At 48.4% G+C, this 18,960-nt stretch overlaps 1 protein-coding gene across 3 annotated transcripts; it reads right to left on the bottom strand.

Moving 5' to 3' along the window:
- Positions 1 to 224: 224 nt before the first annotated feature.
- HAPLN2 (hyaluronan and proteoglycan link protein 2) lies at positions 225 to 11,096 on the bottom strand. Of its 3 annotated transcripts, none has more exons than XM_027976455.3 (7): positions 9,002 to 11,096; positions 4,845 to 4,906; positions 2,597 to 2,702; positions 2,042 to 2,395; positions 1,730 to 1,846; positions 1,404 to 1,586; positions 225 to 994 (listed from the first exon to the last, which is right to left on the bottom strand). In XM_027976455.3, exons 3-7 carry the CDS (start codon positions 2,682 to 2,684, stop codon positions 714 to 716), a joined length of 1,023 nt encoding a protein of 340 aa, XP_027832256.1. In that variant the 5' UTR covers positions 2,685 to 2,702; positions 4,845 to 4,906; positions 9,002 to 11,096; the 3' UTR covers positions 225 to 713. The 3 variants fall into 3 exon arrangements, with proteins under 3 accessions (XP_027832256.1, XP_042111522.1, XP_027832254.1); XM_042255588.1 differs by lacking the exon at positions 9,002 to 11,096 and adding an exon at positions 5,455 to 5,560; XM_027976453.2 differs by lacking the exon at positions 9,002 to 11,096 and adding an exon at positions 5,455 to 5,560 and having other exon boundaries at positions 4,845 to 4,903.
- Positions 11,097 to 18,960: the final 7,864 nt, after the last annotated feature.

Genomic DNA, 18,960 nt, shown 5'->3' with positions numbered 1-18,960 from the left:
CTACAAATCATGGGGTCGCAAAAAGTCGGACACGACTGAAGCGAATGAGCACAGCACAGCACCTCGAAATCCCGACTCTCTTCCAGCCTCATCCCTCAGGGGCAGTAGCCCCTCCTTTTCCTCTGTATTCCGAGGCGCTGGCTCAGCACGCTGGATCCAACGCGATCCCCCTCAACCCCCGCGCCCCCAAGCCCCACGCCTCGCTGACAGCTTCACCCAACACAAAAAGTCCTCAGGTTATTTTATTGCTGGATAGAAGTCAGTTAATGCCCCTTGGACGCCTCTCCCGTCACCTAGCCGTGGCTACATCGTCTGCTGCGGGGTCGGGGGGCGCGAACCGCCTCTGGTCAGAGGTTCGTAGCTGCGCACTACCATCCGGGTCGCCACCACTTCCCCTCCCCGACGCCGGGCCAGCCGGGATCCTCGGCCCTCAGCCTTCGGTCGAGAAGGCTGGTCAGGAGGAGCTGCTCCTCGTCCGATGGAAGGGGAGGCTCTCGGGAAAGTGGCGAGAGACCCCCGCCACGGCTCCCAGGCTTTGTTGCGCGCGCTGGAGCGGTGCTGCTGCTGCTGCTGCTAAGTCACTTCAGTCTTGTCCGACTCTGTGTGACCCCATAGACGGCAGCCCACCCGGCTCCCCCGTCCCCGGGATTCTCCGAGCAAGAACACTGGAGTGGGCTGCCATTTCCTGCTCCAGGAAGGGGTGCGGAGGGCCCCTATTCGGAGTAGCAGTAGGTCCCATAGGCCGCCTGCTGGGGTCTGGGGAAGCCGAAGCTGCGCACTCCGGGATCCGGGAGGCCCCCGCAGCGCGGCCGAGGCGTCGTGATGGGGAAGCGCACGCTGCCGTCCGCCAGCCAGCCGCCGTCGCATTGGTCCAGCCCGGAGAACTTCCAGGCGGCATAGAGGTGCCCGACCTTGGCCACCACGGCCCCGCGCCGCCGGCAGGCCGCGTGGGCTTCAGACAGCGTCAGCCGCCCGGGCACGAAGAACACGTGACCTGGGAACCGAAGCAGGTCACCGACTGACCGAGGGCAGGGCCGGCCGGGGCGTGGCGGAATTCAGACTCCCGGGGGGCAGAGTCGGGGTGGGGGAGAGGGGCAGGTGTGGATCGGTGGGTCCGAGCCTGGGGAGCAGGAGTGGGAGTCTAGAGACTGGGGGTGCAGGTGAGGTTGCAAAAGACAGGCTGGAGGCTGGGTGGGCAGAGTGCCGGAGGGGCGAGGCCTTCAAGGGCGTCGGCCTGTAACCTCAGGCCTCTAGCCTTCTGCCTTCCCCGCCGCATTCCGGAGGCCCGAGTGCGGGCCCCGCTCGCCCCGCCCCCCGCCTCATTTCAGCTCGGATCCTCCGTCCGGTGCAGGTCAGGCCCCGGCCGCTCCCGACGCGGAGGATGGCTCGCCCCGCCCCCTTACCTGACAGCGCGGAGGTGAAGCAGAAGGCGTCGTAGCGGTCGCGCTTCCGGTCGCGGGGCCCGTAGCTGCGGATCCCGGGCCGACCTCGGCCACCGCAGGGCGCGCGCGCCGTGAGGACAGGGTAACGCACGGAGCCCTCGAGCAGCCAGCCCGCGTTGCACCAGTCCAGACCCTCGGTCCACGCTGGCGGGAGATGGCGGGGGAAGGAACGGGGGTAGCGGGATTAAACGCATCACAGGCGGGAGCCACACCCGGAGTTCGCCTCCACTGGGGTCCAGGCGACAGCTCGGAGGGAGCCTGGGCGGTACCCGGGCTCGGCCACTCACCCTGGTACAGCTGGGCGTAGGTGGCCAGACGTCCGTCCTGCTCCTCGCACGCCTGCTTCGCCTCGTAGTAATTGAACTGGTACCGGCCCCGGCTGGGCTGGTACGGAAACACCACACCTGGGAGTGGGGGGCAGACAGCCTGGAGAGGGCCGGCAGAAGGAGGGGGAAGGAAGGGCGGGGCAACCTAGGAGAAAGGGCCGGGGGCTCCGGGAGCAGGGAGCGGGAGAGGCTGGAGAGGAGCCCCGGGAGGCCTGAGACGAGACGGCAGAACCACCGCCAGAGAGGCAAGCGGCAGCAGCCGAAGGGCCTCACCCTCCAGGCGCAGGGTCAGCGCCAAGCTCTCGTCCTCGATGCCGTTGATGAGCTCACAGCGGTACCGGCCCTCGTCTTCCAGGCGCACGCCCGCGATGACCAGGGAGGCGTCCAGCCGATGCCCTCTTCGCATCCTGGCGCGCCCCCCCAGGGGCCCGTAGCCCCGGGCGTGCGGTCCGTTGGTGATGAGGATGGGCGTTTCCCGGAGTTCCCCGGGCTCCACTTTGCTCCAGCGCACCTTGTAGCTGGGAGGCGGGGCGCCCAGGACGCAGGGCAGCGTGGTCGTGGCCCCACGACGAGAGTGAATGACCTCGTGGATGGGGGGCAGGAGGTAGTGGGGGCCAGGGTTGGGTGCTGAGCAGAGGGGGCCACAGTGGCAGGAACCCCCTGACCCCCACTGCCCCAAGTGCCTGTCCAAAGCCAGCGTTCCCCAGACCCCACCAAACCTCTCTCCATTGCTCACTCAGAAATGACTCAGTCCCTGAGGACCTCCATCAACCCTTCCCACTTTCCCCACCACTGTTCTTCAGATTCTGGGCCAAATTAAGGTCTTACCTTGGCTCCCCAGGGCTCTGTGGAAGATGGTGAAGGCCCAGGGGAGAAGGAAGTGGCAGAGAGTGGGGAGGCTGATCCTGCCTGGCATGATGGGAGTCAGCCCAGTCTGTGGGGCACAAGGTTGGGCATTCCTTAGCACTCTCCTTCCTTGGAGAAGGCAATGGCAACCCACTCCAGTACTCTTGCCTGAAAAATCCCATGGACGGAGGAGTCCATGGGGTCTCGAAGGGTCGGACACACAACTTCACTTTCACTTTAGCACTAAGGAAATGGGGTGGGGAGATGATGAACTCCCACCGGGATTCCTCAGAGGGGACTGTTCAGCTGGAAGCCATGGCGGCAGATAGAGGGGCTGAAATTGTCAGCAAAGGAAGGTGATGGGGAAGGGGCAGTAACAAAGTCTCCTCCCCGCCACCCGCCCCCCAGGCCCCCTGGGCCCGTCCTTCTTCCTCTCTTGTCCCTTCAGTCAGCAGGTCCTCTACTATCCATTTTTCAGCACAAGTGCTGCTTCCCAAGTCTTCCCTTCTGGATTGCCACCTCTGGCCATTCTCCATCTGAAGCCAGAGTAAATATGATCTTGTCACTCTCCTGCTTAAAGCAGTGACTCCTTGTTGCCAATAAGGATCAAATCCAGGGTCCTAACCCAACTTCCAAGGCTCTCTGTGATCCAGCCTCTCAGGGCACCTCCAGCATTGCCCCCCTACCCGACCCCTCCCCACCTGTGCCCTCGGCACTATGCCGCAGACACGTTCTGGCTCCAGCACAGTCCGAGTTCACCCTCACCTTCTCACAGGCCATCAGTTTGGGCCTCGCCCCCTCTGGGAGCCTTTCCTCTCTCCCCCCTCATCACACTGCAGTGCACTGTGGTCTGCCACTCTGGGTTCCCACTGCTCTGGACTCGGAACTTTTTCCCTTAGAAGTATTTCTCTTAGCAGCTAAATTAGCAGTGTGAATTTGAAAAGTTAAATACATATGCATATGTAGACTACATCAGTGAGCTCTCCAGTAATTATAAAGTATAAAATTATAAGGCTACTAAAAATTATTTTGAACACAGCTGTTCAGTAGTTGATTTCCCCCTTCTTTATCTTATCTATTCTTTATCACCTTGGCCATTTTTTAAAATAATTGGACTAAAGACCCCTAACCTAGTTTTATCCCTTTTTAAGATCTAATTCCTCTACTTCCTTTGAACAAGTTGCTTAACCTCTCTCTGATTCAATGTCCTCGTCGGTAAAATGCGGGGGATAGTGGCACACCTACCTCACTGAGTAGCTGTGGAGTCAGATGAAGTAACATACATGAAATGCTTAAATAGGTAGGTCCTGATATCTATTTAAGCATTTTATGGATAAGTGCTATGTATATGCTAGTTGTTATCTGCAACTGCCAGCATAGTTGCTGGCACACAGTTTGTGCTAAATAAATATGTGTGTTAATGAATGAGCTCACATGAAGGACTTTTGGGAAGAAGAGCAGGGACATGGCAAGAGGAAGGAAACTTTGAGGAGGACTCGGAAGGCTAAGGAGCCAAGCTCCATCTTCCTGCAGATGAAGGTCAGAGCTGAGTATGCAGCAGGAGACAGAGGTTAGGTGCAGAAAGGACTTCCCAGTGGTTAAGAAAAACATCTGCGACAAGGAAGTCGGTGAGAGAACATGTCTCCTGTACAGGACAACCTGGTAAACACCTGGTTGACACAGTGGGAACTGGTAAGAGAGAATGGGAACTGAGGTCAGTTGAGGGATCCATAGCAACCACAGCCAGCACCAACACAGTCAAGTTAAATGTGCCTGAAACTGCTCTAAGCACTTTTCAAGTACACTTTTATATTTACTCCCCTTAGCAACCCTATGAGTTAGGAATGGTTATGAATCCCAATTATACATGCTCAAAGGAGCTCCCATGTCAGGATTCTCGAATGAGGTCACACAGCTGTTAAGGGGAGGGGTTTGCTGGGACTTGAATCCAGGCTTGAGCTGAGGTTCAAGCTCTTAGTCACTGGCCTGCATTTCTGTGTCTCAAAGCAGGCGCACACATGCCTTCTCCATGTCCCTTACAGAGAATGAGAGAGTGGCCAACTGCCCCAGTGCCTACTCCCTGTTTTGTTTTCACTTACAAAGCTTTATTTAAGAGAAATATTCAAAATTTTTATGGGATACTTTTAGATACAATACAAAGTCATTTCTCTGATAATTATTTTATGAACATTTTGATCAATAGTATGCTGTAAGATACTTTGACACTGACCTGTTAGAAGTGGGCCTCTTCACAGAGATGGCGGGTGCAGTGATTGGCAGCTTTTGGTCCTGCTGGAGAAAGAGTTTCCAGGTGAAGGAGTTGCCTGGGTCCTGGGAGGTCCAAGCACTTAACAGCCTCAGGACTTGGGCCCCTGATCAGTTCGGTCTCTCCTTTTGCACCTTTGAGGAAATGCTTCTGCCCTGAGTTCAAAGACACCAAGGTACCAGAAACTCCCCCACTCATCATTCCACTAAGCCACATTAAGTGACTCGGGTCCAGCTTTGTGACTGGGCACTGGGTCTGCAGTACTCACTGCCCTGGGCCCCGGGGGAAGACACAGAATGAAACGAGAACCCATGAAGAGGGATGGAGTGAAGGAGGCAACCCAGGAATAATTGCCTGAAATGTTGCAGACAGTGGGGTGCCCCATTTCTTATAGATGCTCTTGGACCAGAGAAGGGATGGATTGATTGGTGGGTATAAGGATGTTGGACTGCTGGGCAGGGGGATAAATTACAAATGAGGCTCAGAGATCTATGTGTCGTTCCAGCTGCCTCTGCTTTTCTATATGATCCTCCTCTAAGCAGCACCCCTCTCCCTCCCCCAACAGAGTCCTCACCTCTGCCCTCCGGCGCCTGGGTGCGCATTGCCTATGGGAAGAGGCTGTCAAGGTGGGAACCAGACTTCCAGGACCTCCACTTGCTTCAAGAAACCTGACCCCTTCTGTCCAGCCCCCTCTGTCTGTCATCCGTCTGTCCTTTCCTTCTCTGTCCCCTCCCCATCGGAAGCACAATTTCCCATTGTCTCCTTCTTTTCCCCTATTGTTGGATAACAGGGGCCCTTTCTTTATCCTCTGGGTAATGGCAACGAAATGTCAACAGCTGGGGATGTGGGATGCAGGACCGGCTGGCACACACCACCGGAAAAAGGGCCCGGGTAGGGGCGGGTTCAGAACAGGAACTGACATCCCCAAGGAGAAGAAAATGGGGAGACAGAGAAAGTTGGTGAGAAGGTTGAAATGGGATCTGCCTTAATACTCAAGCTTCAAGTCTCGAAAGAGATTTGGGGTAAGGCCAGGGAAGTGGCTGGGCGCCAAGGAGGGCAGAGTGACTAGTTAGTGTTGCAATAGGAGAGGATGGAAATTAGAGAGTAAGGAAAATTTTTCTGTCTCTGGGAAGGACTTGGGAATTTCTGAGGATGGAAGGACTTTGGAAAGCTCTCAGAGAAGTCATTTTATCTGTTCCCTAGTCCCCCACCTCCTCCTTCAGCAGATGGATGAAGCTCTCAAGAGAAGGGAGATCCTTAACTTCCCCGAGTAGAGATTCTCTAAAATTCCCCTTGTTAGGAAGTTCTTTCCGGAGTCTAAACTCCTACTAGAGCTTAAGCTCATTTTAAAAACCTATTGAGATAGAATTTACATACAACAAAGTGCAGACCATAAGTGTACAGGTCAAGATATAGAATCTCTCTAACACCCAGAATAGCCCATTTCTTTTTTGTATGCTATCGATGCAAAGGAGCACTCTCTCTGTAAATAGCCATTTCAAAAAGTTTCAAGCTTCGAATTGCCTCTTGGCCTTCTTTTTCCTCTGCCACCCAACATCAGTGTCTTCAAATGACTAATCCTACACTTTCAAAACTGGAGGGGACCTTGGTATCATTATCGTCCTCATTTACCAGATGGAAGGGAAAGTGACTTGTCCAAGACCACACAATGCAGTTGTTGACTCAAGCCTAGAATGTTCTGCTTCTCCAGCTGATTCCTCTTCCATTCCTTTCCTGAGCCTTCGGAGTCAGCCCCTCCAGCTCCACGGTCTCCCCTGGGGCCATATATGGCAGCATGGTGCCCACCAGGATGATGCTCTTTAGGGACTGGATTGATTGTCTTATCTCATTCCTCCATCCCTTCCTAAACTCTTCCCTCTTCTTCCCAGAGAAAGGGACAGATGAGAAGAGACAAATAGCTGCCTGTCTCCTCTGCCCCAGGACACCCTGATCCCGTGCCTCTGACTGGCTTCAGCCCAACACAAACAGCCTCCCGCAGAGAGGGAGCATAAAAAGGCTCCACAGCCAGCGGTTGCGCCCCTATTCTCCAGCTCCCTTCTTTCTCCCATCGCTTCTGAGTCGTGGTTTGGAAGTCTCTGGTGTATAAATTCGTAAAAGGCTGAGTTTGGCAAGGAGGGAGGGTTAGAACTGTGATAGATGCCAAAGAACCCTTTGAGTATGGAATGAGAAAGGAACAGACCAGGAATAAATATCCCCTGAGTAACCAGACTGTGTTTAGTTTGCTCAAGGTCACGCTCATTCTCAGTTCTCCCGGAAAGATACTGTGAGATAAGAATGGGGTAAGATTTCTCAGGCTTGAGATGGCATCTTTTCTAGCATCTTCTGAGGACAGGGCTTTGCTATTCTCACTACCTATCAACCAGGATGAAGTGGAATCATCCAGGATGAGCCTGGATGAGCCTCTTTCCCTAACACCCCAGGCTCAGCCCCCACATTCCAGGCTCATTCAGCTGACCAATTTGCTGGATCTTTGGTGATGGCAAGCAGGGGCCCAGTTTTCTAGGGATTGTTGCATGAAGGACTGGAGGAGTTGGCAAAATGGTACTTTAGGGGGCATAGCAGAGAGGGACCAGGTGTGCCTGTCAGGGCTTCCCTCTCCTTCCAATAGAATTTACATTCACACCCAACCGCTTGCCCACCTCCCTGTCTCCCTGCAGCGCTGTCTTTGGCAGACGGTGCAGGGCAGTCTCGTGCCCCTTCTCTGACGGCTCTCACCCTTGTCCTCCTGCCTGGGAGCCCCAGGCCTCCCTTTTTTTTTTAACCCAGGCTCAAGCCTTTTATGGGGCTGGATCCTGGCCGCACTGCAGGACGTTTTTGGGAGTGAACCTGGGGGACTCAGCCTTGTGGAAAGACATGTTTTCCTCTCAGGACACCTCAGCGTACTCTGAACAGTGTTTGTACTGTGGTTAGAGTCAAGGGTGGGAAGGAAGGGGAAGATGTGGTCCCTGCCCTTGTGAGGAACCTGCTAATCTGAAGGGGGCATGAGGCCACGTGGCCTAATTGGAAAAACTCTGGACCGTGAATCAGGAATCCTTCTCCAGATGCCGACTTCATACGAGGCTCTGCCAACCTCCTGGAGCTTCAGTCTCTGTAACTGTCAAATGGGCCCCACACCTGCCCAAAGGGGCTGGCTGGTGTGAAGGTGATGGAGCAGCCTTCTATCAAGTGAAAGGCATGCTATGAATGATGTTCATTGTCACAACAGTTGGTTCAAGTTAGGAAAGGGTTAGAAAAGGAGAGAACAAGATGGGAAAGAGCTGAGATTCATTAGATCCACTCATCCTTGCACTACCCACACCCTTCACGAATGGGGGCCCCTCGTGAGGCTAGGGTCTGTCTAAACAGTGAGGGTGTCCCTCTCTATATTTCTATCTTGCCCTGTTTCCATCTCTGTGGAGAATAGGAAGAGATCACCACCATGCCTCAGATGCCACGTGGAGCCCTGACCGTGCCTCATCTCAGGCTGCCCAGCCCTGTTCCCTGTTCGTCACTCCAGCCCCTTGGTTTGGGGCTCTTGAGAAGTGGACCCCACAAAGCCCACTTTGGTCCTGATCAGAACCTAGAGATTAAAAGTGAAGATGTTCTTGGAAGACTGCAGTGGGGATGTCTTGTCCTCATCTCAACCTGGCAGATGCTCAGGCTTGTCAACCACCTCCATCCTTAAGGTGGGGTGGGCAGGGGTGGGGTCAGAGTAGGGCTTTTCTGAAGGGCTTCAGGATACAGAGAACTGTCTGAGCAACTCAGTAAATGAACTTATGAAGGCCTTGACCTTATGAAGTGCTCAGTCTAGTGAGCTAACACCTCTCCTGTCTTAGAGGCGCATGCTCAGTTGCTAAGCTGTGCTTGGCTCTTAGGGACCCCATGGACTATAGCCTGCCAGGTTCCTCTGACCATGGGATTTCCCAGGCAAGAATACTGGAGTGGGTGGCCATTTCTTTCTCCAATCTCAGAGGTAGATGAGGGTAAAATAAAATGACGGAAAGTGCAGAGAACAACGAAAAAAACCAAATATCTAGAAGCTATTTCATGGTTACTAAGAATTAACAAGATTTACATTTTGTAAGATTTATATTTCACATATTACCAACCATGTTACCTACCCATTCTGTTTGTCACAGTCACTTCGTGGTTATATCCAGGTGGGCCTTCTCTTTTGGCTGTGCTGAGTCTTAATTGTGCCACTCAGGATCCTCGGTCTTCCCTGTGGCACTCAAGATCTTTAGCAGCAGCAGGTAGGATCGAGTTCTTGGAGCAGGGATTGAACCTGGGCCCCCTGCACTGGGAGTGAGGAGTCTTAGCCACTGGACCACCAGGAAAGTCCAAGTGGGCCATTTAAATTGTATTTCTGTGGTGCAGCCACTACGGAAAACACTATGGAGATTCCTCAAAAAACAAAAAATAGAGTTGTCAAATGATCCAGCAATCCCACTCCTGGGCAAATATCCAGAGAAAACTGTAATTTGAGAATGTTCACTGCAGCACTGTTCACGATAGCCAAGACATAGAAGCAACCTAAATGTCCATCTACAGATGAACAGGTGAAGGTGTGTTCCGTACATACAATGGAATACTACCCAGCCATAGGAAGAATGAAATAATGCCATTTGCAGCAACGTGGATGAACACAGAGATTATCAGACTAAGTGAAGTCAGAAAGTGAAAGGCAAATACCATATGTGAACTTACCTATGGAAGAGAAGTAGACTCGTGGACACAGAGAAGAGATCTGTGGTTGCCAGGGGGCAGGAGGGTTGGGGAGGGAAGGACTGGGAGTTTGGCATTAGTAGATGCAAACTTTACATGTAGGACGGATAAACAACAAAGCCCTACTGTATAGCATAGGGAACTATATTCAACAGCCGGTGGTAACCCATGATGGAAAAGAATATGACAAAGAATGTACGTATGTGTGTAACTGAGCCACTTTTCTGTACAGCAGAAATTAAACACAACATTGTAACTCAACTCTACTTCAATCAAATAAAAATTAAAAAAAATAGTGTTTCTGACCTCTGCAAATCCCTTGAGTTCCCGAGTGCTCATTTTTATCATCCCTTCTTATGCTCCTGGGTCTCAGGCTTGCTCTCTCAAATTCCTGCTTCTGTTCTCCTTCAAGCCAGCCTTGGTAGGATCTAACTCGACTTTTGTACATAGTCTCACTCTTGGTCTCACATGGCTCAAATTTAAGCCCAGAAGTAAGAAGATTTGCAGGTATTGGTCAACCGTTCTCAGACCCAAATGTGAATAATTTTAAAAAGTTAAGTCCCTGGACTTCCCTGGTGGTTCAGTGGCTAAGAATCTGCCTGCCAATGCGGGGGACACAGGTTCGATCTCTGGTTGGGAAGATCCCACATGCTACAGGGCAGTTAAGTCTATGTGCCACAACTACAGAGGTTGCACTCTAGGGCCAGCGAGCTGCAACTACGGAAGCCCCTGCAATGAGAAACCAGTGCACGGCAATGAAATAGCGCCCACTCGCCACAACTAAAGATAGCCTGCATGCAGCAACGGAGTCTCAGCAGAGCCAAAAATTTTAAAAATAAAAAACGAATATAAAAAAGCAAGCACCGAATTATTGCTTTACATTGTCACTGACAAATACAAATACTCTCACAGTATCGTTCCCATTTTATGGATGAAGAAACTAATATCTAAAGAAAGTTACTAAATTGTTAGTAAGTAATCCAGGTAGCTCATCTCCAGAGTTAGATGAGTTCTTCCCTTCTGTAGAAGAATAATTCCTCCAAACTTAGAAGAGATAAAAAGAGAATTGCTTCTTTTTGTTTTGTTTTGATTTGATTAGGGCTTCCCAGGTGGTGCTAGTGGTAAAGAACCCTCCTGCCATTGCAGGAGACATAAGAGACACGGGTTCGGTTCCTGGGTCAGGAAGATCCCCTGGAGGAAGGCATGGCAACCCACTCCAGTATTCCTGCCTGGAGAATACCATGGACAGACGACCTTGGCGGGCACAGTCCATAGGGTTGCCCAGAGTTGTTTTGAGTATTGGGGTTTTTGTTAGTTTGGGGGGGTTTTTTGGTGTCACTCTAGTGGACTGTCTAAAAGCTTGCTTGACACTCAACTAGTTCTCTTGGAGATTGTAACTTTGCTGTTGAAGTGTATTTGATAAATAATCTACAATCAAAAAAGATAGAACATTTACAGTCCTGAGAGTGAAAAAGTTCACTTAAAGCTCAACATTCAGAAAACGAAGATCATGGCAACCGGTCCCATCACTCCATGGGAAATAGATAGGAAACAGTGGAAACAGTGTCAGACTTTATTTTTTGGGGCTCCAAAATCACTGCAGATGGTGACTGCAGCCATGAAATTAAAAGATGCTTACTCCTTGGAAGAAAAGTTATGACCAACCTAGATAGCATATTAAAAAGCAGAGACATTACTTTGCCGACTAAGGTCCATCTAGTCAAGGCTATGGTTTTTCCAGTAGTCATGTATGGATGTGAGAGTTGGACTGTAAAGAAGGCTGAGCACCGAAGAATTGATGCTTTTGAACTGTGGTGTTGGAGAAGACTCTTGCGAGTCCCTTGGACTCTGCAAGGAGATCCAACCAGTCCATTCTGAAGGAGATCAGCCCTGGGATTTCTTTGGAAGGAATGATGGTAAAGCTGAAACTCCAGTACTTTGGCCACCTCATGCGAAGAGTTGACTCATTGGAAAGGACTCTGATGCTAGGAGGGATTAGGGGCAGGAGGAGAAGGGGACGACAGAGGATGAGATGGCTGGATGGCATCACTGACTCAATGGACGTGAATCTGAGTGAACTCCAGGAGTTGGTGATGGACAGGCAGGCCTGGCGTGCTTTGATTCATAGGGTCACAAAGAGTCGGACACAACTGAGTGACTGAACTGAACTGATAGTTAGTGGTTAGGCTTCCCTGGAGGCTCAGTTGGTAAAGAATCCACCTGCAGTGCAGGAGACCTGGGTTTGATCCTTAGGTTGGGAAGATCCCCTAGGGAAGGAACTGGCAACCCACTCCAGTATGCGTGTCTGAGAAATGCCATGGACAGAGGAGCCTGGCGGGCTACAGTCCTTGGGGTCTTAAAAGAGTCGGATATGACTTAGTGACTAAACCACCACAACCATGGTTAGTGGTTAACTTGCTAAAGCTGCTAAAACAATAGGGTTTTATTGCCCAATAGAGAAATTAACCACAAAGGTATTTTGGGTCTGTTGTCCTGGAAAATTGACCAATCATCTAATTAGCAGTCTTATTTCAGTATTCCTTTTGCTTATTGACTATATAAATTCCCTGTTTCTCAAATGCTCTCCAGAGCAGCTCCTTTGTCTTCTTCTAGTTCCCTCATTAATGAGTTAAGCCAATCTTTAATGTGTGTTAACAAATAACTTAGAGAAATGTGTTTTTCCACTTCTCAGCCTCCCTATACTGCTGGCCGTTTTCCCTCCAACCACAGATTCACTAGCACAGGAGTGTCCCGACAGCCTGAGCCTCTCTGAGGGTAGGCTCCTTTGTATCACCAGCCTGCGGAGGACCAGCAAAGGCATGAGGAGGAGGTGGCCATTCGCAGCAAGAGGCCTCTACAGTGCCTCCTTGTAGTGAAGGCTACGAAGGCTGCGGCTCCAGTGGGCCACCACTGTTACAGCAGCTCAGTTTCATTGGCTACATCAGAGACAGCATAATACATCCATTGTGCTTCCTCCAGGAAGTCACCGCCTCCCCCAAATTTAACAGCTTTCTCACATGGCATAGAGGAGGCATTCAGAAAATGTTGACTGAATAGATAGATAAAATTGAGGTCTTCTTTCTTTAATTTCTGCAGACTTAACCAAAAGGCAGGGCATAATGTTGGAGTTTCACAGGCTCTGGAATTTGAGTGTCTGGAGATAAATCTCAGGCAACCCACTAGCTGCATAACATTAGGCACCTCACCTGCTGTTCATTTTCATCGGAAAATGAGGATAACAACATCAATAATTAGAACTGAGCCTGACTCATATTGGAGAATGAAATGGCAACCCACTCCAGTATTCTTGACTGGAAAATCCCATGGACAGAGGAGCTTGGTGGGCTCCAGTCCATGGGGTCGCAAAAGAGTTGGATACTACTTAGCGACAAAAATAACAAACTGACTCATATAATGCACTCAATATATTTTAGTCCTTACCGTTGGTAAGAGGACGAAGTGTCAAAGGGAGCAGAATCAATCAAAACACAGATACTGATTGACTGATTCTAAGGGATCACCTGATCTTAAGAACACAAATACCGTAAACGCATACAAGTCAGTGTTCCACTTATTTTTATCACAAAATACAACAAAATTAATGCATGAACAGAATAAAAAAGAATTAAACTACAAACAAAGGAATAAAATGAAAAGTAAAATCCTTCCTTCTTCTTACCTTCTCCTGGAGCAATTAAACTATTGTTAAGTTTCTTCTGTAAATGCCCAGAAAGTTTTAAAGAAACTACAAGAATGCAGATAAATAGAAATATACGTCAGGTATATATATTCTTTTTAAAATCTATTTTAGATCATATAATACAAACTGTTCCATACTTTGCTTTTTTTAATCTAATAATATGTTGTGAGCATCTATTCCTATTAGTGCGTGACATAAAACTTCATTCCTTTCCATGTCTGCGTAGTATTCCAGCTGTGATCCACACAGTCAAAGGCTCTCACATAATAAAGCAGAAGTAGATGCTTTTCCAGAGTTCTCTTGCTTTCTTTATGATCTAACGAATATTGGCAATTTGATCTCTGGTTCCTCTGCCTTTTCTAAACCCAGCTTGTACCTCTGGAAGTTCTTGGTATAAGAACTTCAGACTGCTGAAGCCTAGCTTGAAGAACTTTGAACATAATCTTACACGCATGGGAAATGAACACAAATGTATGGTAGTTTGAACATTCGTCAGCATTGCCCTTCTTCGGGATTGGAATGAAAACTGATATTTTCCAGTCCTGTGGCCACTGTTGGGTTTTCAAAGTTTGCTGACATATTAAGTGCAGCACTTTAATAGCATCAGTTTTCAGCATTATTTTGAAATAACTAAGCTGGAATCCCATCACCCCCCACTAGCTTTGTTCATAGTGATGCTTCCTAAGGTCTACTTGGCTTCACACTTCAGGATGTCCAGTTGTAGGTGGGTGACCACACCATCATAGTTATCCAGGTCATTAAGACCTTTTTTTTTGGGGGGGGGGTATATTTTTGTGTATTCTTGCCACCTATTCTTAATCTCTTTTGGTTCTGTTAGGTCCTTACCATTTCTGTCCTTTATCATATCTGTTCTTGCATGATATGTGACTGTGTGGATCACAGCAAACTGTGGAAAATTCTTAAGATATGGTTTACCAGATAGCCTTACTAGTCTCCTGAGAAATCTATATGCAGATCAAGAAGTAACAGTTTGAACCTTACATGGAACAACAGACTGGTTCAAAATTGGGAAAGGAGTACGACAAAGCTGTATATTGTCACCCTGCTTATTTAACTTCTATGCAGAGTACATCATGTGAAATGCTGGGCTGGTTGAATCACAAGCTGGAATCAAGATTGCTGGAAGAAATATCAACAACCACAGAAATGCAGATGATGCCACTCTAATGGGAGAAAGTGAAGAGGAACAAATGAGCCTCTTGATGAGGATAAAAGAGGAGAGTGAAAGAGCTGGTTTAAAACTCAACATTCAAAAAACTAAGATCATGGCATCTGTTCCCATCATTTCATGGCAAATAGAAGGGGGGAAAGTGGAAGTAGTGACAGATTTCATTTTCTTGAGCTCTGAAGTCACTGCTAACATTGACTGCAGCCATGAAATTAAGACACTTGCTCCTTGGAAGAAATGCTATGACAAACCTGGACAGCATATCAAAAAGCAAAGACATCACTTTGTGACAAAGGTCCATATAGTCAAAGTTATGGTTTTCCCAGTAGTCATATACAGATGTGAGAGCTGGACCATAGAGAAGGCTGAGCAATGCTTTTGAGTTGTGTGGTGCTGGAGATGACTCTTGAGAGTCCCTCAGACTGCAAGGAGATCAAATCAATCAATCCTAAGTGAAATCAAGCCTGAACATTCATTGGAAGGACTGATGCTAAAGCTGAAGCTCCAATACATTGGTCACCTGATGTGAAGAACCAGCTCATTGGAAATGACCCTGATGCTGGGAAAGACCGAGGGCAGGAAAACGGGATGACAGAGGATAAGATGGTTGGATGGCATCATAGACTCAATGGACATGAGTTTGAACAAACTCCAGGAGATAATGAAGGACAGGGAAGCCTGGTGTGCTGCAGTCCATGCGGTCACAAAGTATCAAACACAACTGAGCGACTGAGCAACAACAAAGCCATATATAAAATAATGAGCCAGTGGAAATTTGCTGTGCGATGCAGGGAGCTCAACCCGGTGCTCCGTGACAGCTTAAAGGGGTGGGATGGGATGGGAGGTGGGAAGGAGGTTCAAGAGGATGGGAACATGTGTATACTCACAGCTGATTCACGGTGATGTATGGCAGAAATCAACACAACATTGTACAGCAATTATCCTCCAATTAAAAATAAATAACATTTTAAAAAGTGAAGCCAGAATAAGTCACAGAATAATAATTTTTAAATTGGAGGAGCACTTTTATTGCTTTCTTAAAAACTGATCCCACAACGAGGCACCTAATTGCAGACAATTTAGCAAACATAAAAACATTTAAAAATGAAAATCCTTCTTAATCTTACCATGCAGAAAGAATTAATTTTTTTACATTTTGTTGTCTGTCCTTCCAGATTTTCAAGGAATTTTTGTTTCTTAAGGCATCTGGTCCCATCACTTCATGGGAAATAGATGGGGAAACAGTGGAAACAGTGTCAAACTTTATTTTTTGGGGCTCCCAAATCACTGCAGATGGTGATTGCAGCCATGAAATTAAAAGGCGCTTACTCCTTGGAAGGAAAGTTATGGCCAACCTAGATAGCATATTAAAAAGCAGAGATATTACTTTGCCAACAAAGGTCCGTCTAGTCAAGGCTATGGTTTTTCCTGTGGTCATGTATGGATGTGAGAGTTGGACTGTGAAGAAGGCTGAGTGCCGAAGAACTGATGCTTTTGAACTGTGGTGTTGGAGTAGACTCTTCAGAGTCCCTTGGACTGCAAGGAGATTCAGCCAGTCCATCCTAAAGGAGATCAGTCTTGGGTGTTCACTGGAAGAACTGATGCTGAAGCTGAAACTCCAGTACTTTGGCCACCTCATGCGAAGAGTTGACTCATTGGAAAAGACCCGATGCTGGGAGGGACTGGGGGCAGGAGGAGAAGGGGACGACAGAGGATGAGATGGCTGGATGGCATCACTGACTCTATGGACATGAGTTTGAGTGAATCTCCGGGAGTTGGTGATGGATAGGGAGGCCTGGCGTGCTGCGATTCATAGGGTCGCAAATAGTCGGACACGACTGAGCGACTGAACTGAACCGAACTGAACTGTTGACTTTTTTCTTGACTTAATATGCAATACATCACATAGCCAGCAGGTGGCGGGAGAAGGCTGCATTACCGGCACTGACAAGCCCTGCAGAGTGCTGGACTCCACACTCAGCTGGCGTCCTGTGCCCTGCTGGAAAATCACCATTTGTTTAAGGCGGAGAACATTCTGAGATGGGAATGCTACAGCAGAGTCTTTAAAGTTCTGGGGGCGTCTACCAGACTCAGAGCGCCCTTCAGACTCTTGCTTGCCAAGGCTTAGCTAAGCTTCAGTTCAGAGGGAGAGTCCCAGTTTCTCAGAGCGTTTTCCTTCTTGATATTTGCATCAGCAGTGTCAAAGGAATGAGGTGTCTCTCTTTTCAGCTCAGTCTTTTTTCCTACCTCTGCTCCCACTCATGTTGGTGTCTTTCATACTTCCCCCGTTCAGAAATTTTTCCATGGCATTTTTACTGAAATTTTTCCATTTCATTTTTTAAATATAAAAAACAACCCAAGTTGGAAGTATCTGCTGTCTTGAAAACTTTACTCCTCTAGGCTGACTCTAGAAGTGGCAGCAAGCACTACAGAGGAAAGAAGACCTCTTCGGTGATTCTCCCCCTCATGCATCCTCCCCACCCCCGACCACGACCAGCTGGCTGGTCTCTGGGGTGTTCAAGCCCCTTCACAGGAGACACTGAGGCCAGGGAAAGTCAGAGACGAGAACTACAGGGACAGGGATGCTGGACTCAGAGAAAGATCTTGATCCAGACTGGAGAGAAGCATGGAACCAAGGAGCAGTGGCAGTGTGCTTCAAAGAGAAATAAATGTTTGTTAAGCAGAGCACACACTAAACTGTGTCAAAGAACAAGCCCCTGCAGCTGAGACCATTCTATTCCCTTTTTCTGTGCCGACTGGCCCTCAAGTTGCTGCTGCTAAGTCGCTTCAGTTGTGTCTGACTCTGTCGACCCCACAGATGGCAGCCCACCAGGCTCCTCTGTCCCTGGGATTCTCCAGGCATGGCCCTCAGGTTACCCACTTACAAATGGGGAAGATTGCGTACAACATGGGATTAGGCTGAGAATCAAATATACTGATGTTTGTGAAAATATTTCAAACTGTAAGCCACTGTTTTAAATAAAAGCCACTACTTTTAAATAGCGGAGCACTCTACACAAGAAATTGTATTAGTTTTATTGTTATAAATTCCAAATGGTTAATGGAGTAGGAAAATTAGAAACTGCGTAAGGCCTGAAGATTAGGAAATACTATCAGCCTAAAGAAAAACTCTAAGAGACAGACAGAAAAATAATATTATGTTAGGGAATTCCCTGGTAGTCCAGTGGTTAGGACTCCTCGCTTTCATTACTGGAGGATTGTTGGTTTCAGTCCCTGGTGGGAGAAAGAACATCCCGAAAGCCTTGCAGCACAGTCAAAGCGTGCGCACACCCACACATTATACTAGATAAACACTGTCAATATTTGTGATACAAACTTTTAAAAAAAACCCCATACTGTAGTTGCAACCACAGGGTCTTTTCTCTTCTCTCAATCTTGCAGTCCAGTAATAGAATAAATAAATAAATGAGAAGAGGTAGAGGAAAACGTTACACAAGTTTATGCACCAAAGGTATTTGTGGGCAGAGTATGGTTTTTATGATATTGTGCAGACTTAAAGGAAAATAACCTAACACCTAGTTTTTAGGATTTCATTCTGCTCCAGAAATTTAGAAAGGATTTCAAGTGTTGGTCATCTCAGGGCCACACTCACTTCCTCTTGAAGATCCCCCTGTTACCAATCATGAAAACAGAGAAAGCGTAAATTGCTCAGTTAGTCCTTCAACTTTGCTCATTTGCAAGAAAAAGGATCCCTGGCATTTCCACTTGAATTTTCAAACCAACTTGTCGATTGATGCAAAAAGCCAACTCGGATTTTGATAGAGATTGTGCTGAATCTGTAGACCAATTTGGAGAGTAAGTTCAGTTCAGTCACTCAGTCGTGTCTGACTCTTTGTGACCGCATGGACTGCAGCACGCCAGGCCTCCCTGTCCATCACCAACTCCTGGAATTTACCCAAACTCATGTCCATCGGGTTGGTGATGCCATCCAACCATCTCATCCTCTGTCTTCTCCTCCTCCTCCTGCCCTCAATCTCTCCCAGCATCAGGGTCTTTTCAAATGAGTCAGCTCTTCACATGAGGTGGCCAAAGTATTGGAGTTTCAGCCTCAGCATCAGTCCTTCCAGTGAACACCCAGGACTGGTCTCCTTTAGGATGGACTGGTTGGATCTCCTTGCAGTCCAAGGGACTTGCAAGAGTCTTCTCCAACACCACAGTTCAAAAGCATCAATTCTTCGGTGCTCAGCTTTCTTTACAGTCCAACTCTCACATCCATACATGACTACTGGAAAACCATAGCCTTGACCAGATGGACCTTTGTTGGCAAAGTAATTTGGAGAGTGATCTTATTAAGTCTGCCAATCCATAAACACAGGTATTTTTCCATTTATGTAGGTCTTCTTTTGCTTCTTTCAATGACATTTTTGAATTTTCAGGGTATAATTATTACACTTTTTTTGCTATATTTTATTAAATTACTAAGTGTTTTATTTATTTTGATGCCA

The sequence above is a fragment of the Ovis aries genome, chromosome 1 (assembly GCF_016772045.2).
Source record: "Ovis aries strain OAR_USU_Benz2616 breed Rambouillet chromosome 1, ARS-UI_Ramb_v3.0, whole genome shotgun sequence".
In the NCBI taxonomy this organism is placed as follows: Eukaryota; Metazoa; Chordata; class Mammalia; order Artiodactyla; family Bovidae; genus Ovis; species Ovis aries.
This window is presented reverse-complemented; position numbering and strand designations above follow the sequence as displayed.

What these genes read in the sequence shown, in the direction of transcription:
- HAPLN2 (XM_027976455.3), bottom strand. Translation starts at nt 2,684, where the DNA reads ATGCCAGGCAGGATCAGCCTCCCCACTCTCTGCCACTTCCTTCTCCCC. An exon ending in CAGAGCCCTGGGGAGCCAAG is followed by an intron (nt 2,396 to 2,596) that starts GTAAGACCTTAA and finishes CCCTCTGCTCAG; the next exon opens with CACCCAACCCTGGCCCCCAC. An exon ending in CTTCACCTCCGCGCTGTCAG is followed by an intron (nt 995 to 1,403) that starts GTAAGGGGGCGG and finishes TTCGGTTCCCAG; the next exon opens with GTCACGTGTTCTTCGTGCCC.